At 45.0% G+C, this 22,518-nt stretch overlaps 2 protein-coding genes across 6 annotated transcripts; one reads left to right on the top strand and one right to left on the bottom strand.

Moving 5' to 3' along the window:
- Window positions 1-284: 284 nt before the first annotated feature.
- On the bottom strand, window positions 285-20,202 carry LOC144109424 (uncharacterized). Of its 5 annotated transcripts, XM_077642215.1 has the most exons (6): window positions 19,640-20,202; window positions 18,228-18,392; window positions 17,383-17,914; window positions 12,980-13,398; window positions 11,998-12,092; window positions 288-9,372 (listed from the first exon to the last, which is right to left on the bottom strand). In XM_077642215.1, exon 6 carries the CDS (start codon window positions 2,119-2,121, stop codon window positions 1,312-1,314), a length of 810 nt encoding a protein of 269 aa, XP_077498341.1. In that variant the 5' UTR covers window positions 2,122-9,372; window positions 11,998-12,092; window positions 12,980-13,398; window positions 17,383-17,914; window positions 18,228-18,392; window positions 19,640-20,202; the 3' UTR covers window positions 288-1,311. The 5 variants fall into 5 exon arrangements, with proteins under 5 accessions (XP_077498337.1, XP_077498341.1, XP_077498338.1 ...); XM_077642212.1 differs by having other exon boundaries at window positions 288-12,092; XM_077642213.1 differs by lacking the exon at window positions 18,228-18,392 and having other exon boundaries at window positions 288-12,092.
- Window positions 20,203-20,324: 122 nt separating this feature from the next.
- LOC144111341 (uncharacterized) lies at window positions 20,325-21,991 on the top strand. The gene is made up of 2 exons (XM_077644613.1): window positions 20,325-21,375; window positions 21,531-21,991. Exons 1-2 carry the CDS (start codon window positions 20,478-20,480, stop codon window positions 21,686-21,688), a joined length of 1,056 nt encoding a protein of 351 aa, XP_077500739.1. The 5' UTR covers window positions 20,325-20,477; the 3' UTR covers window positions 21,689-21,991.
- The last annotated feature ends 527 nt before the right edge of the window (window positions 21,992-22,518 follow it).

Here is a 22,518-nt window from a genome sequence, read left to right as displayed (position 1 = left end):
AAGTTGAGTGGGCTATGCCGAGCCATTAGCAATTAACATGAACAAATAAAAAGTGTTAGCCCATCCAATGCCAAGTGGCACACAGGTCACGGTTGGTCGATTGTGCCAGCTCAGTTGTTTCTGACCTTCCACTCTCTTGTAAGAAAGTTTACATAGGCCAAACCGGCCGTTGCATTTAGTATTCGTTTGTGGGAACACTTGAACTCACTCTCGGATTCAAGTCATTCCCATCTGAAGGAAAACTGCCGTGAGTGCAGAAAACAGGAAAAAGAAAAAATGCCGCCCCTTGGTCACCAAAACAAGGATTTTGTTTCGCCACACAAATAAAACAATCAGGGAAATAATGGAGGCATATTTCATTCGAAAAAGACAAGCATTGTGTGTTAGCGAGCCTTCCTTGTTTCAGGTTGATAAGGAGGTTTCGGTTTTAGATATTTCACAAAGTGAAAGTAAGATGGGGGAGGCTCGTTGATGAGACCGTACCTTGTGGCTGATAAGCGTATAGCGATGTAACCTTTGAAAGTGCCAGCTCAAGTGCTATGTTACTGACATGCCACGTGTTTTTGTGGTATAAAATGTATGTTCTCAATAAAAACATTAATTGCAAGTCAGCGCTTGTCTGTGTCTTTCTCTTCTCGTCTCTCATCTGTTCGTGCTGTTCCACCCACCATAATCAGAACAACTTTTGTTGAGACAGTGAGATGATTGTTTGCCTCCAAGTCTATAAAGCATGTTTGTCAAGACTGACAATGCAATTTGTAATGAAAATACGCCACATGCAACGATCACAGATTATTCGACAACAGATAATCCACAGGAATGTAGTGCAATAAAGCCTTCATTTTTAAATACCTAAACCAAGAGAAAACTCTAAGAACAAAAGCGAGCAATGTTTATCATCAGGCGGCTAGGCTTGTTTCTCTGCTCTTGAGTACAATACAGCCCCAACAAAAGCATGAAAAGAATAATGAAACAGCATGCTTCTCTGGTGGCATTAAACTCGCTATAGGATGCAGAACTGCTTTGACGTAAGTCAATTTGCTAGCTAGTGCCAAACACTGCAGCCACAATTCATGCACATCATTCAATGCGCTGAAACTAATAAAATGACGACATGATCATATCCGCACATGGCACGATTTCAGTCTCATGACAGTACCAGCTTGGTATGTTGAGGTTTCTTATGGAGGAGTGAACGCAACCTAAGGTTTGCCCTGTGTGGATGTACTTTGAAGGCATGTAAACTTGCCATTTTTTCTCAAGAAGGCAAATTAAAAAGTGAGACAAGTTCGCTAGAAATGGTTTTAACCTCTAATGCTGGGAAAAGCTATCAAAACTTTGAGGAACTGTGGTTTTTGAAGTGTGTTTGTTATTTTCATGGCATTTTAAATGCTCTTTTTCTTTAAACGTCATAGTGCAGAACTGACACTGATAAGGTCTTTCACTCTTATGGGCTCGCACATGCTTAGCAAGGACTGTACGCTGTGTAAAGACCATGGGGCAGAGCTGGCACTGGAATGGTCTCTCACCCGTGTGGGTGCGAAGGTGATTCACCAGGGTGCCTTTCTCAGCAAAGCTGTTCCCACAGTGGTCACAGTTGTATGGACGCTCACCCGTGTGGGTACGACGGTGTTGCACCAGGCAGGAGTTGTGAGCAAAGCTGCTGTCACAGTGGTCACAATTGTATGGACGCTCACCCGTATGGGTGCGAAGGTGTGCCACCAGTGTCTCCTTTTGAGCAAAGCTATTTCCACAGTGGTCACACTTGTACGGACGCTCACCCGTATGGGTGCGAAGGTGTTGCACCAGGTTCCACCTTTGAGTAAAGCTGCTGTCACAGTGGTTACACTTGTATGGACGCTCACCCGTGTGGGTGCGAAGGTGTCGGTCCAGGTGGCCTTTTCGAGAAAAGCTGCTGTCACAGTGGTTACACTTGTATGGACGCTCACCCGTGTGGATACGGATGTGGTAGATCAGGCTGATCTTTTCAGCAAAGCTCCTCCCACAATGATTACACTTGTAGGGACGGTCATCCGTTAGGGTGAGAAGGTGCTGGTCTTGGCAGTTTTTCTTCGTGAAGCTCTGACTGCAGTGGGGGGGCTGGTGCAGCTGCTGACTCATGTTCTCCCCAGACAGCACTCCGAGCTTGGGATCAGCTGTGACCAGGCCTGCACCAAGAAAGGCGGGGTGTTTTTAGGGAAATACGAGACCATGCGTGTTTGGTGGTGGCAATATTACACAATATTTAACTTAAGTCTACTTCAGTGTAAATGGGTTCACCCTCAAAACAGAAAGATGAGTTTTTAAAACAAAATTTCCTAGTAATTATAAATTTCCATAGAGCTGGAGGGTGAATATTTTAACTTTCAAACAATTACTCAGAGCAACAAGCTTACTCTGTAGGCAGCTTATGAGTCTCAGCAACTTAGACAAAGTGCTCATATAATGCCTGGGTTCATGGAATCTTAAAAGCCTGCCCAAGAGTTTTGCACAAATAACATGTCTATGAGCTTTCATTAGTGACACAGTACACCGGCAATGAGTGTATTCCTTCTGTCTACAAAAGCAGAGCAAAAAATATTAGGCGAATCTCCTCTAATAAATCTAGCATAATGAGGTCTGCTGGTCTGACAAAATAAATGTAGAACAAAAACGGTCACATGGAAAACCACAAGGACAAAACCATTTCTGTCAGCAGCGTCACCAAAATAAAAGACAGCACTAAAGATAAACATGAATCATTAATAGCAAATCACAATATACCAAACTAGATAAGTATTCCCCACAGCAAATAGGATCAGAAGGACAAGCATCAGAAGTTCCTATAGACATCAGATGAAACAGTAGTGATTAAAATCGCCGCACATCATCTGAAGGCACACCAAAAGGTATTACTACTGCTGTGCACACCTCACATTATAAAGAAGTTGTACGCAGAAGCATACAGAAAACAATAAGCCATGAAATAATGAGACACGGAAGCTCAAAAGGGTGACAGAACTACAACGGAAACTGAAGAGCTAAACTGGTGAGACTACAGCACAAAAGGCAAGACAGAGTATGATGCAGAAAAGGCATAGCCACACAAACAGATGCACTTTTAATACTGCAGTTTTTTTTTTTTGCTCTGTACCCTCTAGCTTGCGTCTGCAACTTGTGCTGCAGTCTACTGGATCCCAATGTTTCTTCAGCAATCATGCACAATTTCACCTGTAGAATGTTTCATGATATCCATTGTTCAAGTTGCGATGAACGTTGGTTTACACGGTCTAACAACTCAAAGCAACTCAGGCTATGAGGGATGCCATAGTGGAGAGCTCCAGGTAATTTCGACCACCTGGGGTTCTTCAACATGTACTCACACCACACATTACGTGGCCTCCTAGCATTTTCCCTCTAAAAACATGACGACAGTGGCTGGGATTCAACCCGTGTCTTTTGAGTCAGCAGCCGAGCACCCTAACCACTGAGACACCATGGCTGGTTGCTGCAACGATGAGGTAGTGTTCTAGGCGTTAACAAGGCAGGGTCTGATACGTCTTATTTTGTGCAACGATACCACAGTCTGAGATCACTGGCTATGCTATTTTACATCATGAACATCAAGCAGTTCAGCCTGCATATGCTTAAGGAATTGGTTTTGGAAGATGGTCCTTCGGGCAGCTTGTGTAATCATTGGTCGCCAATATTCATTTTGATGCCTGCAACATGAAACACAGCAATAAAGATGATTAGAATAAGAACTGCAAGGCGAATAACAAAGTGAGACAAGTTAGACAGCAAAAAAGTACAAACACCTAATATTGATGGCAGGTTTTCTTCTCTACAATGATGCAGAAGACACTAATATGCTTGAATCACCACGTGATATTTGGCTATGACTGGCAAATAATTTATAGTCGAATTGTTCAATCCTGCTTCTTCAGTTCCAACAGCCGAACGATGACTGTGACGTCAGCGTGAGTATATAGGCCACGTGCAACATGACAGAACTGCAATATAATCGCTGCTTCTGCATTTGTTGTTGTTCCGTCACTTGAGGAAGGCTGGGTTTAGTATTGTAGTGAATTAAAACGAGGAAGCAGCGATTTTATCGCAGTCCTTTCGTGCCTGACATGACTCTCAAGCGAGAAAAAAGCAATAGCAATTTTTGAACGAAGTAACCACTTCAAACAATAAACAAATTTAGCTATCCAAACTTATACTGTGTTGAACAATTAAGAGGCGGAAAAGCTTTTGAACTGTTAATAAAGTTGTGTGATCAGCTTTCTTAAGTAAACACTTTAACAACAGACTGTTTCATCACACAGAAATTTAGTCCAGCAATCATTAATCTGACCAGTTGCACTGCTGACTTAGTGTTTTCCAAACATACCAGTCATAAATCATCTCTTCCAAGCATCCCGTCCATTGTTACACAGGGTGCCGCACTGTTTTTTTACTCTGTGATTAAGTTTTTCAAGTAAATAATGCTTTGACAGATTGCTTTTTCTTAAAAGAAAAAATTCTGTGCAGTGGTTATGAATGTGGGAAGAGATTCGCTTCAGACTTTGTCGTATACGACCATACTAATCATAATTCACCTCTTTCGAGCATCCAGCCAGTTACACTGGGTGCCGTGCTCTCATCTTTAGGGCGTGATTAGCTTTCGTAAGAAGAAACACTTAAACAACACTACTTCCTTGTGATTGAGAAATTCTGTGCAGCAGTCATGAACGTAGGCAGAGTTGCATTGTGGACTTATTCGTATTTATTTATTTATACATACTGCAGCCCCTAAGGGGATATTGCAGAAGTAGAGACATAAGATACATGGTAGGCAGTTGCATATATATGTTGATTCATGCACGCGTACATACATAGGAGTACGTACAAGATACAATATAAAATGAACAAAGCATAGGTGTTAATGACATTCAATGGCAGTAAAAAAATATTGAAGTTCAAGTGAATGAATTTCGCCCCGGCAGGCATTTCCAGCTTTTGATGGTATGTGGGAAGAAGCTCTATTTACATGTATCAGTGCATGTGTAAAGTGGAAAAGTATTTAAACTATGATGGCACCTAGTTGATAATGGAGTAGAATTAACATGGGTGCTCATTGCCATGAGGTGCAGACAGCTAATGAATATGTATATATGACTGGGGCACTCGGAGTACCTACTACGCCTTGACAGTGATGTTAGAGATAGTGAGTGATAGTGAGATTAGACAGGGGTGAAAATTCACTGTCGAAGCACCATTAGATAAAACGAATTGGGTTGAACAGATTCAATTTTCTCGCAGTACAATTGTTGATACGGATTCCAAACAACAGAGCTGTATTTGATAAGCGGTCGGATTACAGTTTTGCAGGCTGAAAGCTTTGTATGACGATGTGCAGCACGTAATGTGCACCGTAGATACCCAAGTCTCTGAAGTGCTGTACTGCAAGTTAGATTGATGTGCTTGGACCAAGACATGTTAGATGTGAAAAGCAGTCTGAGGTATCCAGCCATATCAATCCTAATTAACCTCTTTCCACAATCCCATCCGTTGCTACACAGGGTGCCGTGTTGTCATCTTTAATGCTTCTACAGCAGATCAACGACCTGCCATTCACTTATAGACACCCTGTGCCTCGTAGTGCCCACGCAAGAAACTATGCCACATTGGCCCATTAGTTACTCCCCTGTACTTCCGGTCGTAAGCGGACACTGTCACAATATGCAGCTAAACCTATGTACAAGTGCATACTGCAAAGTGAGGCTCCAGCGCAGCAGTTCTTGGGAGATAGTCCGTTCGTTATCCACACCCTGCACGGTCACAGACTATTTTCAGCAGCCGCGACAAGAAGAATACCGAAGGTCTTAAGTGCGCGTTTACACCTGCGAGCTCAAGACGCCATGCAACAATGATTTGTACCGCACCCCGGCCGCACGTCCCCAACACCTGGGCAGCATGAAAGAAATGCCTGTACGTATTCCTCTCTCGATACCAGAATTTTGACTGGCACGCATTCTGCTGCGTTCATTCGTGCAGGAGCAGGGCGTGCTACTCTGTGGCTCGCTGCAAGTTTCACACGCCATGCAAAAACTTCAGCAGTGTCGCCACAATGGGGCTGGTGGTTTTAGTTTTTTCTGAACCCGTGTAGTCAGTTTGGCCTTAGTGCAGTGCCTATCGCATATGGAGAGCCGCTTTGACACTTTAAGACGATTACAGCGTTGACCAGCCCTCAGTCTTACAATGTTTTGAGCCCGTACTTTGTCCTTTCTCTAGAGACTACTGCATGACTTGGCTCTCCTTGTGCAAGCCCGTCTTCCGGACACTGCCAAGGTTGTTCTGTTCTGCGTGCCTCCATTTATCGCACTGCCCTTCACATCTGCTTTTTGCTAACGATTGGCTCACACTTTTGATGAGTCACTGCATGTCGTACTAACAAATTGCCTCGACCGCACTTTACTTTCTGCTGAGCCTAACAACTTGTTCTCCAGAGGCTTCCTATCCGACATCATGATCCTAACTCCCTGTCCCGCAAATTGATTTCAACCACGCTGTTTCACCAACGTTGCGTTCTGGCCCGAGGTTTCAGCGGTGCATTCAAGTAACTCGCTGTCACTCTTTCTAAAGCAAAGCGCTGTCTCTTATACTTAGCTACTATTCACCAGTCGCATTGAAGGAGGTTCTCCTTTGTATCCTTTACTGCACTGGCCTGCAAACTCACTACACTCCTCTTGAAAGCTTCAGCTTCACTTGTCGCAGCCTCTGCTTAAGGGCTAGAGACAGGCGCCTTGCCTTTGTTCGCGTTATCAGTGCCCGCTAACGAAGCAGGTCGCTCGGCTTTGTTTTTGATGGGGTAGCTGCAACTCTTTTTCTCTGCCTCTAAATCGGCAAATGCTGCCCCTGCAGCTGCCAAAGGTCCTTTCTGGGCTTAAACCTGCGCTGTCATTACTCTCCTGGCCAACGGCTGTGTCACTAGCTAACCAAGCAGGGTTCCTAGGCTGGTCGCATGACACTCAGGTGGGAGCGCTGCCCGCTTCCATCACTTCGTACTTTAGACTGTGCCTCTACACGAATGGCAAAATACCCGTAAAGAGCTCTTATCGCCGTCTCATAGTTGCTGACCTCCTCGTCGGTCAGGTGCACTAATACACCGCTGATATCATCTGGCAGTGTGGTCAGCAACGTCTTTAACCAGCAGCCTTGGTCTAGCTCCTCCTCAGCGCAAATTTGCTTGAAAATTTGTGAGGAAAGTTGTAAAACTTTCTCGTCTTCGAAAACTTCTCAAAAAAGCTCTCGCTTTTTCCCATTTGCAGCAACTGAACTTCAGGTGTGAGCTCCTGCAGCTCTTTTTCGTGCAGGTTCACTAGCTCAGCCCATCTCTCACGGCATTAGCCTTGCTATTCTCTTTCTTGTTCCTCGCGAAGTTTTTGCCTTTCCTGTTCTTTCTCCTCCTGGAGCCTTCACTCCAGAATCATTTCCCAAGCCTCGTCTCACTCCTCGACTGTCACCTATTCTGCCCGCGTAACGCCCCAAAATGGATTCTCTTGTTTTAGTGGGCTCTACTGAAATGCCCACTCCTTTCAAAATTTCAAGGAGGTCCTCTGCCTTGAACTTATCCATCGTGGATCACACCTTGTGCCGCTGATTTCTGCAAAAACACAAGCCTCAGCTTAAAGTGAACAAAACATAAAATTGTCGAAATCTTATTTCCCAGGCTGTAAAACAAAAAGAATCGGGGTAAGTTCTATTCAAATGTAGTCTGTCAGCCGAAATCTTTTGCTGCCGGCAAGGAAAGCACAAATAATCTCAACAAAAGCGCATAGCAGATGGTTGAACGCTCATCTAGAGCAAGCCGGTGTAATGGACAAATTTAGCTGCGTATCGTATCTGTATATAATACAGCCTTACCGCAGATGCTAGCACTCGAATGAAAGGCGCTACAATTCGGCCTTGCTTGTCGGCGGCGCTTCTGCTTGCATGATGATCCGCGATGAAAAATTCTCATTTCTTTTCTCTTTATACTCTTTACCCTTTTAGAAATACGCGAGGAGATGCATGCGTACAGTACTTATCAGATATTTTAAGCATTTCTGGCAGAAGGCCCGAGCCTCAAGCTATACGACAGTCGACGATGACAGAATCAGCACGCCTCGTAAGCCGCAATGTGAAAACTGCGTGGCCCCATATATGCCTGCATAGATGCCTCGAGCAATGTGCTCGTGAGAGCTTGTAATAAAGGACATGTTTCCATCAATCAAGTATGTCTTAGAGCATATCTGCCTTTCCACTGTGCAGAACGCAGCGTATACCACACGCTGCCATATCAATGCTACAACTCAGTGAATACGTTCAGCACATGCATATATGCGTGCATACTGGGCGCAGGAATCTGCAGCCTCTCTAGTGAAAGGCATCGAGCACTATCGCAATATCATCTGGGTGCATGAAATTAACAGCAGAAATATTTTGTGCATATCTATGCGATCGCAATATGAAGCCAAAATTTGTGCTTCCGAGGTGGTCAGACGATTGAACTTGGATCACACACACGTACGCAAAGCAAATATATGAACAGCGAGAACTACCTCAAAAGGAGCCACTGCTGGCGACACAGACGATAAGCACCGTGGTCTTGTCGACACTAGTGCCCGCATCGTGCGAAACATTGCACGAAGAGCAGCGGTCCTTCTAGTCCAGATAAAAATGGCCACAATCACTTTGTGCTAGCATACAACCTCTCCGTGTCTGCTAGTTGCTCGAGCACTGCCAGCACAAAATTGTCCTCACGAGTCTGGCTGCCTGATGGCAGCCCGAAACTATTCAGCCAGGTAGTAGGTGCACTGCCACAAAAACAAAAAAAGAGAAATGAACGCGTTCTGGGCAGCCACTGGAAGTACCTGAGGTAGCCCGAGTAAATTGAGCACCTGGCTCCGTGATCTTGCAACCCACAGTCAGCCAGTCGGCAGCCCAAGGCAGATAATTGAAGAAGCCCAATGTGGTAACACCCACGGCAAGGAGCAGCACTGATACTCTCACAGCTCGGTCTATGGAAAGGGCAGTCCTCAAACACTGTCGTGTCGACGTGATGAATGCAATCCGTTCAGTGCCTGCGTGGGAAAGGAATGGCACCCTGATTCCCAGCAGGTGAATGAATGTCCTTGTACTCCCCAGCGTGTTGTCTGAAACACGGGACCTCTGTCGAGGTCGCAGCCGTCTTTCAATTAACATCCTAAGCACAACCTTTCACCAGCATCACTTTGCTCGGCGACCTGAGGGCGGACAGGCCACTTGACGCTGCCTCTGTCGCTGCCGCCGCTGTGGTCACCCTGGTCGAGGGAGTCCGCGCCTTAATTCACTTAGGCAGGAGTGCATTCGGACCGTGACAGCACCCTATAGGAATACATGCCAAAAAAAGTTTTCAAAGCAGTTTTATGATTTCACAGTGCACTTAAGATATCGTCTCTTCGTAAAGAAAAGCCAAGTACACCTTATATATATATATACATATACATATTTAAATATTTAAAGCATCGCAATATGGGGGCGTGTGTCACCTTCGGCTGGGAGCGCTAGGAAAGAATGCGCTGGGTAACTTCCAAACAATTTTTTGTTTCGCAGTCTACTCACGGTGGCCGCCATTCGTTAACAGTTGGCGAGTGCTTTGAAAACTACTGACAAAGTGTGCAATGCTAATCCGAAGGCAACATATTTTTAAAACACCGCAATCTTGTTGTGAAGCAGGACAAACCCCGATCTTCTAGTGGTATCCCGCATGCTGCCACGAGTGCTATAGTTGCTCACTGATGCAGTCGTTCAAACTGGACAGCCTAGACAGCTCTACATGAAAAGTTCTCAAACGGCATGATAAGCGAACGAAAGCAAACCGGGTACCGTAGCAGATGAAGGAGCAGACGAAACCACTGGCCGCCTCCACCGCCCACTCGAGTGTTTGTAAAGGCAGCGGGGTTTTGGGGGTCAATGGACTCACAGGCTTCTATCGATGTGGAAACTTGAATAAAAGCGTTAAGCTTTTTGAATCTAGCAGTGTTCACGATGTGAGAGAACTTGTAACTGAAAATGGGAGCGAATGAGCGTCGACTCCTGCCACAAGCTGCCTAGAGAGAAGCCACTGCAAAATCAACATTTTTAAACCACTCCTTCATTGCAAATAAAGAAATAATATGCACTCCTCAATACTAAATACATCGGCATCTAATTTACCTTCAATGCCACATGACACAAGTTTATATGTCTATAACGTGTTTCCACTGTCATCGTGTACAGGCAGTTGCCTGACAAAGCTATCAATAGCTTCAGCTCCTTAGGGCTAATCCATTCTTGTACTCTGCAAGGATGAACAGAATATTTTATTGATTTATACACAAATCTCATAAATCACAACATACAGTTACAACTAATAAAAAATTCCCAACTACAATGCAGTTAAACACTGGTTAAACCGCAACATGAAAAAAGCAGCTGAAGTATTAGAGCCCACAGCACATTGCTGAATATCTAAATGCACAGGAGAAAATGTTTTGTTCAAATTCTATTTCTGAAACATTTACTTTCACAAGCTGCTCTAAATTACGATAATTTTTATGTCAATAGTCACCCGCCAAATCTAATCACCAAAGCAAGTTCACCGAGTTTCGATAAGCCCAACATGTTAGGGCTGACAGCAAAAATGCTGAAATGTTAAAGCCACTAAGGTGAAATGGAATAAGACAAGAAGTGCTCTTGTGACAGCAACGCAAAACCCTTTCGCCTAATTTAAATAACATTTGACAAGACTGACTTTGCTGGGGATACAATGTCTAACAAGAATTGGCACCACATTCAAGAGAGGACTACCGTATTTACACGATTGTAAGTTGATTTACAATCGAAACCAAAGCATGACATTATAAATAAAGGCGAGATAAACGATATATCAGGCATGCTACAGCATGGTAGCATTTTTACTGCGCGGCTGTGTCGCATCGCTCTTGGTGCTGGCCTTGAGCAGCTGCTATGTCAACGCGCAGAACCGGCATCCCCGTCCTGCGTGCGGCGGCCTATGGCGGCCGTTGGTTAGCAGGAAATTGGCATCCCCATCCCCCCGCCACCTCCACTCCACACATGTGGTTGCACATCGCGGCTGCTGACAAGCGGCGGCGGCCCAATAACTTACTCGTGTTCTACTCTTAACAAACATCCCCTAGGTTTGTTTGTTTTTTCACTTTTAACTGCGCACTTAGCGCTCAAGGGAGCATCATAATTGATGGAAGGGCTGCTGTTCTAATCACGGCGGCACCGCCACTCGGAATGGCAGCGGCGCTTGGGAGTGTCGGTAGCATATGGAAGAGCCGACGCCGCTCACGCGTAGTTTTTCTTTGCCTTTGACGCATTTGACTACTCCCAGTCATGTTTCACAAGTTTTTAATGTAGTGCTTCGTCAGTTGTCAATTGTGCTCCGACCGGCACTCGTTCGCTTCTACATTCAAGACTGCTGTCGTTCTTCATGCTGAAGAAACAAACTGTGCACCGGGGTGGAAGTTCAACGTTTGCAACGGGTAATACAGGTGAGGCAGCTGCTGCGAGGCAAAATTTCCAGCTGTTCCGCGCAATGTCGTGATGTGGCTGCTTGCGAAGTGCGGGAATTCTCTAAACAACTATCACGATGGCAGCGCTAGTTGGACGATGGCGCAAGTGTGGAGGAGTTTTCCAGTGACTGATACATTTTCATTTTTGAATGTGCCCAAGGGCACGCCCGCACGCGGCAGCGGATAGCAGCTGGTGATAAGTGGCGGCCGCAGGATAATGCTATCGCATTCTATTTTCAAAGGCCAAGCTTAAACAACCTCCAAATTTTTATTTTTTCTGAAATGTGATATGGAGGGTCGACCTACATACAAGTCGACTTACAATCATGTAAATACGGTATTTGACAAATGATAACGCACAAGACTGGTGTGGCGGAGTTTTCTTTCTTTTTTCTAAAATTTACACAATAAGAACACACTCAGAACCTACCAGTAAAAGCAAGAAACGTATATCATTCGGAGGTTGGGCTTTGTCTCCTTGTCCTTGTCTCCCAATAAGACAGCAAGCATTATGCGCTCATGGTACTATAAAACACAAAAAAGAACACAACACAATGTAAAACACTTTTCTTTCACCTGCTTATGCTTTTGATGGTGGAAGGACTAGAAATAATATCAGTAATGCACAGAGTAAAAGCTTGTTAATTAAACCCTTGTTAATTTCGAACTCCGAATACTTTGAATTGCTGGCATGGTCGGAACCAATCCCTATGCAAGTCTGTGGCATCGGATGCCCACTAATTCGGACGCTACAAATTTCGTATTGGTTAGTTAGAATGGGCTCCGAAAGCAGGCTGTATGTAGGAATCACCGGCACGGCAAGCGGTTGACAAAAAAGCCCTATTAAAACCTAACTGCATCCCGTGAAGTTGCCCGCACACCTCTCTTGGGGAGGCCCTTCCCATTTGGAATTATTCTCCTTTGATACCCCACCCCGACAAAGCACGTGCAAAAATGAGTTGATGGAAATGTTAAAAACAATCACTGTTGCACTGTTTTCATCGCAAAAGCCGGCGACTATTGCCCAATCTTTTACCAAGTAAACTTGCTATTATACAAGCGGTGTGCGTCAGTCTTTTTCGAAGTGGTTGAATAATTCAAACATTTTTACTGGTCCATTGAAGTTTTAATTAACGAGCTGTTACTAAATTATACAGCAAAACTTTAATCTTGCTGCAAAATGCCATGTTCCAATGAAAGATTTCACATGCACATACCATGCCAGTTTCAGTCAATTACAGTAGCAGCTCAGTATAATCACACTTCTTATGGATAAGAGAACGGACATGAAAAATTGCCCAGTGCCAGTTTACTTTGAAGCCATGCAAATTAGCATACTTTTAGCCAATAAGGCTAATATATTGTTAGCTAGCAATGGCTCCCATATCCAATTTCAGTAAAAGGCAACAAACCTTTACAGTGCTAAGGTTTTTCCAGAGTGTGTATTGAGTTCACGGCGTTCTAAAAGGTGATTTTCTTTGAATGCCTTGGTAGAGAACTGGCGTTGATATGGCTTTTCTTTCTTGCGGGCTCACACACGCCTTGCAAGGGTTGCATTCGGTGGCAAAGCCATGGGGCAAACCTGGCACTTGTACGGACGCTTGCCAGTGTGGGTACGCATGTGTCTCATGAAGTCATATTTTCGTGCAAAGCTCTTTCCACAGTGGTCACACTGGATGTGATAGTCACCCGTTTGGGTGAGAAGGTGTGGCTCTATGGGGTCTTTCTTAATGAAGCTCCGACTGCAGTGGGCGGACTGGTGCAGCTGCTTTTTCCTTTTTCGTATTTTCCCCAGGAAGCACTGTGATGATGGGATCAGCTGTAACCATGCCTGCACCAAGAAAGGCAGGGTACTTTCAGTGAAAGGCGGAGGCACTCATGTTAAAGCTTATTTTATAGTGCGGGCAGTAACCTGTAATTAAACAAGGCAATCTCACACAGTAATTAGGCTAAAAAATTTCGTTGACAAAAATTTATATATTAATAAGTCTTTGTGTTACACAACCCAATATCACTTTGTCAAGATATTAACATCATCAAAGGCAACAGGGAAAATGGCCTTCCTTCTGAGCTAAGAATCAATCAATGGGGTGAATTATGCCAGAGACTCACTTGCTAATATACTCAACGAACACTTTTTAGCTGCCCAGAGCATACCAATCTTCTCTTAGCTGCCGCTTAGCTCAGACTGCAGATTCTTACTTGCCCTCCTGCAATACTGATTCTATATTTTTGTACCCTATTTGAGTAGACGTTTCTATCATTAACGCATTTAGAAGCACGTGCTCATCTGGAGTTGATGAAGTTGCTGTTTTTTCCATAAAATGTGCTGTTAATGCTATCACTGCACTCCTTACTCATATTTGTAATGGAACGCTACTCTGGTGTATTCCCCAGCAAATTAAAAGTTGCACATGTTGCTGCGCTATTCAAAGGGGGCGACAAAAATAACCTGAACAATTGTCGTCCTAATTCGGTATTGCCTGTTTACAATATTAGCCGAACATATACTTTTCAGGCCACTACATAACTTATTACAATCTGAACATCTAATCTGCCCCCAAAAGTTGGCTTTCAGGCTGGTAAATCAACCCAATCAGCACTGTTAGATATTAAATATCTGCAATTAATAATTTTGAAAATAGGCTTTTTTCTGTTAGAATTTTTCTTTGATTTGTGCAAAGCCTTTGAATCTGTGAAGCACTCAACACTACAAGTTCGAAACTTATGGGATCTGCTGAGTTGGAAATGCACTTTTGGAAAGTAGGATACCTGATCCAGTATACTCAGATTGACGGTGTAAAATCCAGTTTTGGTAGATTAAATTTAGGTGTCCCTCAGGGTTCAATTTTGGGACCCCTTTTATACATTTTATACATCAATAACATTGTCCACATTCCATTAACTCCTAAAAATGTTGTATGCCGGCGATACTAATGCCTTTTTTCTGGCTCCAGTCTTCAAGTATTTGAACAGCAATCTAATATCTGGCTTAACGAGTTAGCGGTTTGGCTCTTTGTCAACCGATTTCAATAAAACGTCAACAAAACAAATTTTATGCTCTTGCATACAGAAAAAAACCATTAGATCATCAAATCAAATTCGCTTTTAATGACTTGAACATCGAGCAAGTGCATACTTGCCAGTTTCTAGGTGTGTATTTTTACAGTGATATGGTTTGGACAGATCATGTAAACTGCATTAGACTGAAAATGGCCAGGTCTGTTGGTGTTACCTATCATATTAAGCATCTGTTCCCGCAACAGGTTAAAAAACAATTATATTTTGGCCTCGTACCTGGTGTGGGGTAATTCCAAAAAAACCGATTCGTATAAATTGTTTTCACTTCTGAAAACAGCTCTACGTTCATTATTTTCAAGCCCAGCTGTCGAAGCAAATCTTTTCGAAACATTTCATGTTCGTAATTTATTTTATTCCTACAATTTCAGTTTGGCTTTTATAAAGTTAAGCACGATTTCAGTTCTTTCCAAAATGCTTACAATTCAAGAGACATTATGCATGGTTCACGTGCGGTTGCCCCATCAATGCAAGACCTGGAACAAACTATGGAAAACAAACTATAGATAACCAAACTGTAACCTTATGTACAATCATGCTCTAGTAGAATTTCCTGTAGAAAATCATAGTGTATCTTTGTTTAAGAAAAAACTGGATTCTTTTTCCTCGTGTATAAATTTTAACTCTGCATACTTTATGCGCTGTTTACTTTTCTACCCGAATGTCATATCATGAAAGTGTTTTCATTTACTGCTAATTGTTGTTCGGCGTGTTTTCCATTGTTTATCATTATTTGCTATTTCTATTGTGATAAATTTTGTTTATTATTGTGAAAGTGTTTTTCTGTTGTCCATGAGGCCACCGTTGTTTTAGATGTATCATTTGGTGTGTAAGCCTCGTCAGGAGGCATGCTTCATCTTTCTCCTTTAGCCTCACCTCGAGGACGCATTATATATTGTATAGTATGCCCAAATAAATTATTATTACTACTACTACTGCACTGGACTATGCTCAACACATATTCAGATCAAAGGATAGACTGTTTTACAGGATACGAGCATCAACCAGTGAGTCCTTTACGATTATGCTGGCAAAATCGCAGTCCTCGTGTTTTCAACATCAGTTAGGATACCTGCAAAATGAGAGAGAGCAAAGAAGTCCAAATCAAAATAAAATTCCAAGGCCCCAATCAGCAATGTTTATATGCCTCGTGCATCTAACAATATTACCATAGATGCTTCGAGGGCACGTAGAAGGGAAAATAAATACTCCAATGGAAAGGTATCAAGGATTTGTTCTGGCCTGGCTCCGGCTATTAAACAATCGTAACTCATTGCATGAATCCATTACAGCAGAGTGCCTGGTTTCTTTGCTGAAAAATCAATGTTGATATGTTAGGCTCTTTCCTTCAACAAACTATAGATAACGAAATTGTAACTTTATGTAAATCAGTCTCTTGTCGAAATTGATCAGCTGGCTACTAGTACCGCCGGATGCATCGCCTCCATTGGGCCCCAGAACAGACAGCAGAGCTTCCAATGACAGTTACGACAGTTGCTCGGCGCATGTGTACCAGGACTTTTATGGCCACCTCGCAAAAGCAAACAGTGCGGCAATCGCAACATTGCGCTAGCTGTGCGATCAAAGGCAGAAGGGAACAAAGTAAATGGTGCATCGATAGTCACGACCGCCAGAGCTACGAAACACTCACTCATGACTGTGTCAGCAAGACTGTCAGAGAAAAACACCGAGATTCATTCAATTTTTAGCAGCTAGGCACCAGTGTAGTCAGTGCCTTAGCAGTTCTTGCGTTTACTTGTCCGCTGGCGCACGCGATACTCATTATCCAGTATGAATGGAAGTACTTAATTCAACCTGCATCAAAGTCAACTGCCTCAACTCTGGTTACCCGAATAGCTTTGGCCGTGGCAAATTTATTTGCATCTGTGGCTAGACATTTCCAGAGCTTTGCCCCAATTGGTAAAAGTGCGAACAGGTCAGGAACCCGCAGAGCACACACAAAGGCAAAACACAATTTCTTCAGCGACATGCTGCGGCTTGAAATGTATTGAGCCGTATGAAGCCACACCTGCAGTATAAGCACACAATAAAATTGCCGAGCATAAACTCGCAAATGTGAGAGTTTTTGCATTCTATGATCACGCACCTCGCGACTCGGATTTGTTGGAAGTGTTGATGCTCATAGCGATGCAGCTTTCTTTCCTGTGTCAACCTTGCAAGTGGTTTGCCAGGGGCTATGGTTATAGTTTTGTTTTCTTCTGTTTCGCACATTTGGCCATCGTATTGAGGCAACAACAACATTTGGCTCGTGAAAGCTATAAGCTGGCTGCCAGTTTGCAAATTCTTGATTGGGTGACAACTAAAGCATTGTTAGATCATAGAGTGTGTAAGCTGGGCAATATTTTTCTCATGGCACTTACGCCGGCCGACTACGGAGCGTGGGGTTGCCCATAGGATTCTTCAAGGGGTGCACTCATCTAAGGCAGGTTTTCAGATCATTCCTGTCAACTTTTCAAGCCGCCCGAATACCGCTCTGAGGTGGCCTCACCTGTGTCACGGATCTCTCCGGAGAACACTCGGACCGAAAGGATGGACTAGGCGACGGGTGTACCGACACAAACGCACATTTAATACACCCTACGTGGCACACACACTAGAACACAAAACTAACAAAACTAACACAAAACACAAAGACTATAAATACACACGACCCGGACACACTGCTACTAGCATCTACTACTATGTTCTACTATTAGCAGTCGGAGTTCGTGCTCACGGTTGGTTCGGTGTGGCTGCGGCGTTGTATGGATCCAGCAGGCGGCGTCGAGGCGGCGTTCGCCGTGCTTGGGCTGGCGTCGCTGGCTGCGTCGTACAAGCTCCCGGTCCAAGCGCCCGTGGAGGTGATGCCGGTGTTGTTGGTGTTGGGGCACCACCCGGATGGATGTCAACAGCGCTGGAGACACCCCTGGCCGTAGCAGGTGGTAGCGTCCTCAGTTGACTCCCCGGAACGGGCTCAGGCACGGCAGGAAGTCCACGATGCGATGTCGTAGAACGCGAGCTCACCGGAGCAGTAACCGGTGTCGCTCTCTTCTAGCCAAAGTGTCCCTGACCCGCCGGAGCCTCCGCTTCTCTGCTGTTCCCCCCATGCCTCGCTCTCACTCGCCCTTTTATAGCCTCCGTCGTCTTCTTCTCTTCTCCACCTCGCCGAATGCTTCTCCACCAATCATCTCTCTCCACTTCACCGAATGCTTCTCCTTCCTCCTCTTTATTCTTCTGTTAATTTGCTTCGTCTTCTTCACACCCTTTTCCTTTAAAATATAATTTAGGCTCCTTAATATATGTGACAACCTGATATGACTTGGTGGTTAGTCCCCGCTAACCCTCGTTTGGCTGCTGATTCAAATACTTGGGGTTCTGATCACAACCTCATTTTTATCTCCCTCACTACTTCGAGTCCACGGAAACTATGTCGCAGCGTACGCATAACATCATGGGACTCTGTACGTGCAGACAATAGTTTATTTGCACTCAACCCGTCTTAGCACTGTACTCTGCTGTTTTTGCGACCCACTATATATTACCACTACTGCAAATGGACTACCTAAACCCGGAAATACACACCCTGAATCTGTGCACTCTCCGTCGCCAGGTGGATCATTATGCTTCTCGTCAACGCGGCGACCCATCGGCACTTCCTGCTCTTCACCGGGCTACCGCACGTGCACGGCGCTCTGCAAAGCGGCTAGGCAACTGGAGACGCTGGGGTGCATGGTGTGCCCGCTTGTCCTGTACGCAGGGCAATAGACATGGAGCGACCAATTCTCAGGTTCCAGATTACACAGAGAGCAATCGCCTCGCGCTGAATGTGGATGAGGATACATTTGCACAACAAGCAGCCTGTCAGTTTTTTTCCACACTACGACTGCACGTCTACATCTCCTGCTGACTTATCCGTTACAGAGCCCTCCGATGGGATTACTTCTGACCTAACCATGGCAGAGCTTCTGGCCTCCACCGAATGCCTAAAAACTACCCCACGAAGCACAAGAAGGGCTACGCAACGTGTAACAAACGTCTGCAAAAGTATATGATTATGTCTGGAAGAAATCTGTTTTCAGATGTTCTGCAAACAATGAGGCAAAAAGAAGTGTTATATGTATTTATTTATTTATTCCTGCTGCCGGCACAGGCCAAGGCAGGAGTTGCAGTTTTACCAGTACACATTTTGTTAGAACTGTTGCATGCAAAATACAACAAAAACTGAAAAAATTACGAACTCTGAACACTAGGAATTCTTGCACGGCACTGACAGCACGTGATATGACAAAATGTTGACAAACAAGAAAAACAAATGTACACACAGAAACGAATATTTGAACAGTGCACACAACGTCAGCCGCAGTGGTGCGATGTGACAAGAAGGCGCATGGCCGTAATAGCAAAGTACAAACAATTGTAATTAAGGGCAGGTCCGACTGTCAGAAGTTAACAAAAAGAAAACAGACAGCAATGACAGGTAACAGGGCTAGCACACAAAAACATTTATACGCACTCATAGAATATTCCCGTTGTGCAGCTTCAAAGCCCGTAGTCTTAGAATTTATAACCTCATTCGGCAGTTTTTCCCAGTCATTTATTGTCCTCACGAGAAAAAAAAAATGAAAAGAGTCTGCCCTGCAAGTCAGTGGTTTGATATCTTTAGTGTGTTTTGTCCTTGAATGGGTGGAACTGTCTGCTATAATGTACCTTTCGAGGTTTACTTTGTAATAGCCACGCAGAATATGACAGAAGAAAACAATCCTTTTGTGTTTCATTTTCTTCTTAATAGTGGCTAGTTAGTCCAGCCGTTTTTCTAAGTTCTGAAACTGACTGCATTCTAGAATAAGCATTATGAGTGAACCTGAGCTATGTTCTGCAGACGTTCACATTTCAAAATACCGTATTTACTCGAATGTAACGCGAGGGGTGACTTTACATGCTGCCCAGCGGGAAAAAAATAAATAGGGACGCAAAACAGTGGCGAACATGCTTACTCATCTTCCTCGCTTTCGCAGGCCGAGTTCTCAGAAACTAAGTCCTCCTTTTCGCTATCGAAGTCTCCCGGGTAACTTCTGCCGCATCGATGCTGTTCGCCGCAGAGAGAATCCATTTCTCTCTCCATGAACGTCTGCACCCGACCACGAGATGCTCTGAACTTCCCATCTCCCGAGCAACGTCTCTAACTTTCCAACGGATCAGCTCGACATTGAGCCCCATGAGACAATTGCGCTGCTCGATAACAAAGTCCGCCACTTTTTCTCCAGCTGGGCGTAATGGCCGTGGCGAGGCTCACGAAATCCTTTGCAGTCGGGCTCACATTTAAAGAGCCCCTCCCGCTGCAGGCGCCATCCTCGGATGGTTGACCCGTTGAGGTCAAGTCTTCCAGCTGCCGCAGAATTCCCGACCTCTTCAGCTAGCAGGATCCCTCTTCTCTTAAAACGAGCGTCACACTGAGCACGACGCGTTGCCATCGTGTGCACTGAATCAATACACTGCGAGCGAGGTCACAAGAACACGACGCAACGATGCGTTGAGCCCGATGTGCCGGAGGTCGCAATGAACACAAAAGTACAGTGTACTAGAATAGGGGCAGTGTGTTCAGGCGGCGGAGCGCGCCACGCACCGTCGTGAAGCCGGCAGCGTAGACAGGTCCCGGGTGTATGTGGTGGCGCTGCAGTCGCACCGGCTGTACGGACGCGTTCTCCGTGTGTTGCGGCGGGTTGCAGCGTGCTTCTTGAGCTCCACCTTGCTTGTGAAGAAACGGGGTGTTTCGGCCGCACGGGCAGTGCTAGCAGTGTGATGTTTTGCTGCGGTGTTCGCGAGTGAGAGCCAATGCCTAATCGCCGACGGCAACGTCATTGCTTTGCGCCGGGGTGCGACACCGGCTACAAGTGGGCCCAAGGCGAGCAGCCTTCCCTCTTCGCCGTGCCGAAAGATGAAGGAAAAAGAAAGGTTTGGGAACGAAACCTGCATCGAAAAGATAAGGTCCTTGATGAAAGTTGCTCGGTCTGCGAGCGTCATTTCGATCCTTCTTGTATCCTACGGGATTACGTCCACATTATAGAGGGGAAAGAGGTACGCATTCCGCGAGGAAAGCCAGAGTTGCTGCCGGATGCCGTACCTACGCTCCTACCAAACACGCCGGGCTATTTATCGAAGAAGACGCCGACGCCTCGGGCGCCAAGAAAGCGGAAGAGCCCTACGGTGTGTTCTGCTGATCCCAAGAGGCCTTGTACTGAACAAAACAGTCACAATGACGCTGTAAAGGAACTCGCTTCACTTGACACGCCATATTTGCAAGGCGACGCACTTGAACCGCAGCTGTTTGAGGCAACCTCTGTGTTAGGCCTTCGCTCTCTCGATGTGCCTTCGGTGTACTGGAGTTCACACAACGTGCCGGGCCATAATGGATTTGTATACTGCAAGCTCATAATGTGCAAGTCCGAAGAAGTTGTCTGTGAAAGGGCGGTTATATTTACAGAGCACGACGGGCCTGAAGTCAAGTACACGGCGCATCTCTACGGCAGCATCGTCGAAAAGGGAACCATTCTGAGTCGTGAACAAGCAGCGGACGTTCTTTTTAGAACTGATTCGCATCTTGTCTGCCTTGGTGCCTTGCCAACGAGCCAGATGCCCAAGTCCAACTTAACAGAAGGCCTAGAGCAGCAGGTCACCATCCGTAATGGGGCATACTACAGCAAAAAATGCGCAGGAAAGGAACAATCTGAAGGTATGATTTTTTGTGTTCTGTGCGTAAAGAATATAAATGCACGCAAGCACATGATAATTTACAAAGTCATTTACTATGGTGTGTGCCATACTTTTTATAAAGTCAGACTAATTTCAATTCCCGGAATAAAGTTTTGTTTCACTTGCTCTTTGCAGGACAAGCATGCATCTCCTGCCTGTACACCAGAAAGGCACTTCAGTCACGAAAATCAAGGCTGAAGGGATTGATAAGAAAGCGCACCCGGACCACTGCTGCTAGACTCCGAGCAGCAGCACAAAAAAATAGGAGACTGTTTTCTCGCTGTGCGCTGTAGGTCTCCGTTGTTTGGATTGGAATGTACTCGCTCTTTTTCTGTGTTTAATCCCTTTTACTTGGCCTCTTTCCTACCTGTTTTATTCCTTTCATTCAAATGTGTGATGTTGGTGTGTCTCAGACTCGTACATGAGCCTGACGTTGGGGAGCTCTTCATGACGTAAATAAAAGTCACGAATAAACTGTGCAAATCCAGTCATTGCGGGTAATTCGCGAAACCGGAGGATAGAACGAGGGACAAATGTTTACCATGTTTACCGCGAAAGAAGGTAAATACCAAGCAGGGAAGGCCTTTGGCTTTGGGCCGTGTACAGTTTTATGTTTTCTACAACAGCGGCTGCATTTTTATGAGTGCGAACTGCGCAAGAAAATGCACCTGGAATCCGAGTTGCTTCAACTCAATCGAAGCCCTTTACTACGGTGCTACTTGAAGCGCGAGTGTTGCTTGCGGATATTAAACCCATTAATCAATGTTTTTTTTACGTTCGAATAACTTCTGGTTACGTTGTAGCGTGGCTCAACAGATTTAACGGCTTTACCCCACTATTTCGGTGTCTCCAAACCCTTTGCTGTCAGGTTTGTTAATAAATCCGTCTAATGAGCGTTGTGATGCGCTAAAGTACACATATAATTAATCTCTTATGTGAACGTCAGTTCCAAGCATGCATCTCCACATCCTCCGAGCATTTGCACGTCTGTTCGAGGCGGAGGATGATTACAACACTTCTAAAAACGCGCAGCGCTGCCGTTGGTTCCGTACAGCCCATGCTCCTGTAGCGCCATCTCGTGCTTTCTGCATGAAGCGCCTCAGCGGCAAGCGCTCCTGAACAC

The sequence above is a fragment of the Amblyomma americanum genome, chromosome 11 (genome assembly GCF_052857255.1).
Source record: "Amblyomma americanum isolate KBUSLIRL-KWMA chromosome 11, ASM5285725v1, whole genome shotgun sequence".
Lineage (NCBI taxonomy): Eukaryota > Metazoa > Arthropoda > Arachnida > Ixodida > Ixodidae > Amblyomma > Amblyomma americanum.
The sequence above is the reverse complement of the archived record's forward strand: the minus strand, read 5'-3'. Positions and strand labels throughout refer to the sequence as shown.